This window comes from Nothoprocta perdicaria, unplaced genomic scaffold, assembly GCF_003342845.1.
Source record: "Nothoprocta perdicaria isolate Ctin4 unplaced genomic scaffold, notPer1 scaffold_86, whole genome shotgun sequence".
Taxonomy (NCBI): domain Eukaryota; kingdom Metazoa; phylum Chordata; class Aves; order Tinamiformes; family Tinamidae; genus Nothoprocta; species Nothoprocta perdicaria.
Window position 1 is genome coordinate 979,834 of NW_020456154.1, and position 7,947 is coordinate 987,780.

Genomic DNA, 7,947 nt, shown 5'->3' on the forward strand with positions numbered 1-7,947 from the left:
TATTCATTCTGACCATCTTTACAATAATCAAAAAGTAATCAGCAAAATGCCTTGATAGGTACCTGTCACTCTCTGATAATTAAATTCTATGGGGAACTTTTATGAAACAAATCTAGGATTTGATCCAAAGAGATTATTTCAATGAAATGAACAAACCAGAGATGTTCCGTTGATTTCAGTGGAGTTGGGATCAGGCTCGTGGCAAAGCAAGAAGACTTTCTACCTGCCTGACAAAATAATACAGAACTAATTGTATGTTATAAATCAAATTAAACTTAGTACAAAGCTAAAGATCTGAACTGCTGAGATTTTGAACTGAGATATGCAACCACAACAAGTGAATATCAAAAGTACTCTCCACTATTCCTTTTTCACCAATTAGTTTAGATTACAATTACTTACAAAAAAAACCCCATAAGGCTGTATTTTCTACATTATAAAAAGGAGATGCTCCACTGATCTCAATGGTTTCACTCATATTTCTGAATAGACAATTTGTTTTCCTAATCATGGTGAAGCTCCTCTTTGGAGAAATATGTCCAGTGCCCCAGGTTAAACCTGAGAGTGGAAAAGCCCACAGGAAGAGGCTGGGGGAAAAAAAATAGCCCTTCACAAACTCCTTWGTTTATCCCTCCATTATTTTAGTGGTGCAGGCAGAGGTGCCAGTGCTACCTGATGGGCCACCTCTGAAGTTTGGAGGTCYGTAGGTATTCAGAGGAAATCAGAATCATTCATATAGGGGCCACATCAGGCCCAGGCACATCTGCATCAGGCCTGGGATCCACTGAAGAAGTCATCAAATCCATCATTTCCTTGGGGAAGCTGATARTGTGGATTATCACCTCTGTTTAATTTAGAGGGAGCTGGTGTGTGTTAGATGGCTATGACCCTGCACCACTTCCTTTCTTTCCAGCCCATTTGCTGTTCACTGCCAGCAAATGCCTGTCTCTAGTACCCAAGAGGCAGATGCTGCTGCAGAGGAAAATGAACTCAAGCTTTTTTGTGTAGTTGAGGAAAGAATGGGAGTTTGGGAAAGGAGAGATTTTGTTTTGGGACTGAAGAAGAAAGTCTTTGGGACTGCCCAAGAAAGTCACCRGGGCTGCTGTATGTTGAGGAGTTTAGCAACAGAACAGCTGGATTGGGGGAGCTCACCTGGGTTTGTGCTGAGTGGGAGCCAAAGACTTGCAGCTGAGTAGCATGGGTAAAATGATTGCATTTACAGGCCCCTGTAGCTCCCATCAGAGATATCAGAGTGGTGGGTGGGAGAATCAACCCATAAGGAGAATCAACTCAGTGAGCCTAGCTAAGGAAGCGTAAAAGGGGATAAAGCTGATTTTTTAATCTAATAAACCATGAACTAATGAATAGATTGGATTGGATTACAGGCATCAAGAACGGTGATCCACAGTGCAGACATCACATTCCAAATGCTGGAGGACTGGAGGAATGTGGATCTGAATAGCATTACCAAACAAACCCTCTATACTATGGAGGACTCRAGGGAGGAACACAGGAAGCTCATCATACAATGTAAGAGCAGAACTGCCAAATACAGCCAAGTGAACTTGGCTTCCTGGTGCAAACGAAGCTCAGTGAAAGCGACACTGCTCAGTTTTGCAGCCACTGCTTTGCAGAAAAGAAGTGCAGTTATCAAGAGCAATCACAACAGTGGAGGCTTAAGATAAATGCTGAGAAGCTTAGCTTGAAGCGAAACTCAAATCAAATGAAATTTTCCCAAATGCAAATAGATTTAGGTACATGTTGTGGTGAAATGTGGTGGACTTGTATTTTCCATCTAGAAGAGAGAGAAGCACCCAGAAATGCTGACCTAATAGAAATGTTTAGCATACAGTGGATCCTGCTTAGATATGCAGATATGGATGGGGATGATTATGGCTTTTTGACTTCTTTTTCCCCATTGCTGAGGTGTAGTTTACGTAGCCCTTCAAAGGTCTAGCTCCACATGGCTACGGTGATCTGGAATTGAGACCTAGTCTAACATTCGCAGTTCTGGTAACTAAGAACATGCAATTTCCAGCTACTGTAAGTAGAAAGAAATAGGTTCCCTATAGGAAAGATTAGAGAGAAAAGAAAAGAAAAAAAAAAATGAGCACTGGGTAGAAGAGCAGCTCTTTCCTATTTGGATGTGGTAGCTGCCTCTGCCTTTCTCAAGTCCCATAGAGGTATCTGTAACAGTCACTTGAGGCTAAGCAGTTTGTCCTCTCAGTAGGGGGTTGTTCACAATTGTATTATTGCAGCAGCAAGTCAGGCAACTGATCTGGCTTTCTGCTCCTGCTCCCTCTTTGTGCACGATGTGAGTCACTTCATCTGTTGTATCACACAGTTTATGTCTAGCCGAATGCTCAAGCAAGGAGACCATGTTTTGGGTTTTTCTTAGATCCCATCCTGAGTAAAGTGAGGTTGCCCATTCATTAAAACTACAACCAGAAAAGAGAAGTGGGGAGCAAATACCTCTCTTTCCTTTCCTTGCTGGATAGTGTTTCTGACCATACAGCTTTTGCAAGCRTAAGATGAACCAGGTTACAGTGAAGTGCAAGGCGAGTGCATTGCTGCCCAGCTTGCCCATTCATCTTCGAATGCTGCTGCCCAAAGTGAAGGCTGAGGAGCTTGTCCTTTGTGTGGCTCACTGGCTACCACCTCTCTGTGCTTTGCCTCTTCGACCCAWTGCCTCGCTGGCTTCCTATGATGGGAAATCCCTTCTGCTGATACTCATAACTAGCGTAAATGAAATGCGTAGCACGCTGAGATCATCCTGTGACACAGCGGGTAGAAAGTGTATTTGGTCTTGATTTAGTGGGCCGTTTATTTTAGCTGAGTTGAAGAGTTTCTCAAGACGTCAAAGCACATGATTCTTTGTCTTCCAGTTGCTGATTTTCATAAATAAACCAGGGACTTGCAGCTTTAAGAGCTGCAGTTGAATGACAATTCTTTTTGCTTTCAGTATTAAAATATGTGTGCTTCAGAGAGCTTAAAAGTATTCGGATCATCTTTTGAAACTGTTCTTGATAAATTCATTATTGCATTTATAACATTTATTTTAAAGAAGTAGAAGTTTTCAGGAAATCTTTGTGCTTCTCTGTGGTTTGGGCACCACAAATAGATGTTCTGCAGCAGTTAAATTATGCTTTTGCAACTAAAGAGCTATACAGATGAGAGTCTTATCAACAATGCTCATCCATTTGGTGCTTAGAGGATTCTTTATGCATTTCTAAATCAATTTCATGCATGACCTTTTTTCATTACCAAGGTCAAGGCCTGGCTTCGCACTCTTCGTAGAGAACGCTATTAATGATTCACTTCTGGGCATCATGGACAGTTGCAGCTTAAACTAGAAGATTATTTTTTAAGTAGTTGGTCCTGATTTTGCTCCTGCTAAAATGCCACTTTTAGGGGCTCCACCACTTTCAGTAGAAGCAAGTTGGAGACCAAACAAAACAAACTGGTCAGCACTAAGGATGTTGAATCTGTTCGAGCTAATCGATCCAGTATARTAAATATAGCCAATCTGTGAGAAGTTACTGTTGGCTTTTGTGATTTATATCTCTCTCAATTGAATCCAAGCACTGAACTGGGGTATCTTTTTGTTTGTCTGTTGGCCAGTGTACCAGGAGTTTGATCACCTTCTGGAGGAGCAGTCCCCCATTGAGTCTTACATCGAGTGGCTGGACTCCATGGTGGACAGATGTGTTGTGAAGGTTGGTACGTGGGAGTTGGGACCTGAGGCACTGAGGTACAGAATGAGCTCCATTCAGCTCACTGGTTTTTAGTAGAAATGGGAAAAAAAACAACCAACTGTGCAGAGGTAGTGGCTAAAAGTAAACCAGCAGTGGGCAAAATCCCAGTAGTTTTCCTGTTCAGTATGAGGACTGTTCACATTTAGGGTTTGGGTTCACTCTGCGCTTATCTGTTCCGTCCTAAAAGGTGATATTCAGGAATGGGACAGACTTAAGGTCTTTCCAGACAAATCAATATTTCACTTGTATAAAGAGAGAGTTCATTCAAAGCCACCCTAGCTATCTAGTGCAAATGGAGCTGGTTACATTGTTTGTCCTTTTGAGATTTTGAGGAAGAGGATAGTTAGGCCAGCTACTTAATTTCTATACAGTTAAGTAAGTGTAAAGATGAAAGGTTTACTATTCAGACAGGGATGCAGTTATGTTGGCTTTCAAATTAAGTTGGGATATCAAGGACATATATGTTATTTTAACTTTCCTTGGTCTGGAAGCTTACTGACAAATCATTAAAAAATGTTTTCAAATTTATTTAGCCATGATTGTAATGTCACGCAGGGTATGTAGTTATAGGATTGACTATTTTAACTTCTGCTGCTGACTCTACTTTGTATTAGGATGTTCTATTAAAAAATTCAAATCATTATTCTGGATTTTCATTTTTGGGAGGAACTTTTATTTTAGTTAATGATACAGAATTCAGACTCTTAATTGTTATTTTTTCGGGAAGAACTTGGCATGTATTTTATTAGCTGATTGGGTAAATCTAATCCTTTAACTTAAATATGACTATAGAAAATCAGGTTTGATGAGATAAAGCTTTTCTTTCTGGGAAGTACTTTTGCCAGTAGGATTTTGTGAATTTGCAAGAACAAAAATGTAAAGGAGTAATTATTTTCAGTAATAAATGTTATTTGAAATATTAATATATGTTTTCAGTGTAAATAAAGCACTGTTGATTCCTTATCTGGGAATCATCATGAAACAAAATTAGATTAAGATAAAGACCAGAGCATTTTTTTTTTTGGCAGTCTGATCTTTCATCATTTATAAAAGAAATTCTGTTTTGGTGCTGAAAAATACTCAAGAATTTCATCTTTACAGTGGGTGTACATAGTGATAAGGTAGCTTTCTGGGTATGTTTTTCTGAATTTTCAGTGATTATTTTAAAGTCAAGGTAATGGTAAGTATATATATTTCCTTTTTCCTTTTTTTTTTTCATTAGTAGGTTCACATGAATACGGGGTGCATTGTTCAGCTAAATCAGGCAGTAGAAATAAAAGTTTCGTCATGTCAGATATATCTGTTTTCTTGTAGGTAGCTGCCAAGAGACAAGGCTCTTTGAAGAAAGTAGCTCAACAGTTCCTCCTGATGTGGTCCTGTTTTGGCACTCGAGTGATTCGGGATATGACTTTGCACAGTGCACCCAGTTTTGGTACTTTCATTTTGTTGAAATAATTACATAGCACTGTTGAAAAATTCTACATCTTGGCTTGTAATGTACAGTTAAGCAAAAACATACCTGTTTTCACATGTTGAAATTTAGTTGGGGTTACTGACAGTTGCAAATAATGCTCAGGTGGAGGTCTTTCTTCCAGCTCTGGCTGGCATGGCTGAAAGCATTGCTGCTTCCTTCTGCTTGGTGGCAGCCCGTAGCTGGGCTAATCAGTCACAGTCGGCTGCAGGAGTTACCAGAGCACTTGAGGGCAAAGTCAACCCAGTCACCTAAACCATCGTGGCTGCGCGTGACGCTATGGCAGATGGCTTGGCACTAAAGCCAATAAAAAGCTCTCCAGTAAGCCAGTTTGATAGCTCTGCTTTCAGGAAACTTAGCGTTTTAAAGCAGTCTTTGCAAACCGAGTGTGTTTCTATACCCCTGGCAAGTCCTTTCCAGACTATTAAAATCAGAGTGGGAAGATAGACATTTACTTTTTGTAGAGAAGAAGCATGCTGCCCTTCCATGTGGTTTCAGAAAGGACTTTGCTTTGAATCCTGGGACACAAACAGCTCATTTGGAGGGCTAGGTTAAAATCGGTTAAAAGCAGAGATGATTGAAAAGGGATATTGCATCATGAGTGTGGACACTCAGTTACTATTTGGCACCATGTTTCTCATGAGGGATGATTTTTATAGATGCACGTTTGTCAGGATATGCTGTTAGATTAATCACAAATGAAATTACTGCAGTGCACTGAACTCCAAGGTTTTCTGCCAGCTGAGCTTCAATGTCCTTTATGCTATTAGCACTCAGATACCAGGAGAGATAGGCACTTGCAATAGACTGTATTTTCATCTGGAACTGCTTTTCTTGTCTTTTCGATGGTTAAGAGCTTCCCAAGCAGCTGTTAATGAATTGCCACTAGACGTCAGGACAGTGAACATCCCTATGATGATCACAGCTTCCATTTGCTAGGTTGCATTTTCAGCACCAATATCCTGGTCACATCTATTTCCCATCCCCTCTAGGACTCATTTGCTGTGTGAGTCACTCTAGCTTTCCTTTTGTTGTGGGCATAAACGTAGCTGATACTGCTTAACACAGTATACGTCCCCATGTTCAAAAACCTCTTCATATGAGTGCTGGATAAATGCTGAATTTTGTGTTCCGACACTTTGGGTCACGATACTGCTCTCTGCAAACAATCCCAATGTGGAAAATAAACTAGCAGTCTACAAATGAAAAACCATTCTGCATTAGTATAGTGTTGAGGTTACACTGTTAAAGTCAGAAATACTGAAATTAAAGGGCCCATGAGGATTTTATTTTTGCTACTGAGATGCACGTTGCAGCATTATTTTTATTTGTGTTAGGACACATAAGTAAACTAATCAAACATTCTCTGTTTCAAAGCATCAGATAACARAATATCTTTACTCAATCAGGAACACCCAAATTACTTATTAGATCRTTAGCTATTTGGAACGTCTGTGTTATTCTCAGTTATCCTCAGCTGTGATTTTATTTATTAATGAAAACATTTATGGGTTTGTCAGATAGGCAAATGTGAACGTTGAGAATTATTCGTTGGTATTATAATTAGGTCAGTAATATTATAAGCAGGTCAGTACCTGCTTTTCAATGTCGTAGTCAAAGCAAGGGTGAAAAAATATCACTGTGGGCCAGGATGAAGCTGAGGTACCCTGGAATTTTAATCAATTCAAAAATCTTTGTTCATTTTGGAAAAGTAAAAAAAAAAAAAAAAAGGGGCATGGTTTTCCATCTTTATTGTATGTTGGTGCTTAGGCCATAGTTACCTGCTTCAGCAGAATCTTGAATCAGTGTTAAGGGGACAAGTTTTGGTTCTGTCCCTCTTCTACCAGTTATTGAGACAGAGTGGAGTTTTCCTTGTGCCAGGTACAATCCTGCAGGCCCACTGGAGGCAGTGGGAGCTCTGAGCCTTCCAGCTTTCACAGGTGAGAACGGGACCAAAACCATATTCTCCTGCTAGCAGAGCCGTGCCTGGGCTACCCAGTTGTGTTTCTCCAAAAATGGCCCAAAGATGATTTAGCAACAAAGCCAAAACTGTAATCTCAGATATTAACACTGTAATACTTCCAGTGTGAGGGTATTTGATGCATTGTTCCTGAAGCAGAGCTGAACAAGTGCCAGTAGAACAACTGGAGAACATAAACAGAGCAGAAGGCAGAGGCTCCTCTGCACTTATTTTAGCAGTTCCTTGAAGCTTTTTACACCAGCATATACATTTTAGTGAGCTCTATGGAGAAAGAGAAAAAAAAGATACTGATTTACTAGCATTTACTAGCATGCTAGCATCTATATATTTTTATTCTTATTTAGGTTAAAAGTTATGCTTTTTTTTTTTTTTTTGGCTACATATGGAAACTGGTTTTCCACACTGATTTTTTTTCCACTTTAAGCAGTGTTATATGCCAGGATCTTCATTATATGCAGGCCAAAATAGTTATATCTTTGAAATATGTGCTTTGGAAGCTTGATTACAGGAAGTTGCACTATCTGACATTGGGCTGACTAACACAGAGATTCAGTCCTGCAGAGCCTTTAAGTGTGGTGATGTGGGCAGGCTGGAATAATCCCTGACCCAAAAAGGCTCCTCTCTGTCTCTCTCTGTCTCTCTCTGTCTCTCTCTGTCTCTCTCTCTGTCTCTCTCTCTGTCTCTCTCTCTGTCTCTCTCTCTGTCTCTCTCTCTGTCTCTCTCTCTGTCTCTCTCTCTGT

General features: G+C 40.1%; 1 protein-coding gene across 1 annotated transcript in view; it reads left to right on the forward strand.

Annotated features, from left to right (window-relative positions):
• RFX4 (regulatory factor X4) overlaps window positions 1-7,947 on the forward strand; it is an 87,908-nt gene that overhangs the window by 54,526 nt on the left and 25,435 nt on the right. Inside the window, exons 11-13 of the mRNA XM_026052256.1 lie at window positions 1,386-1,530; window positions 3,622-3,716; window positions 5,070-5,187. Of these exons, the coding sequence (XP_025908041.1) occupies window positions 1,386-1,530; window positions 3,622-3,716; window positions 5,070-5,187 (358 nt within the window). The remainder of the gene's footprint in view (window positions 1-1,385; window positions 1,531-3,621; window positions 3,717-5,069; window positions 5,188-7,947) is intronic.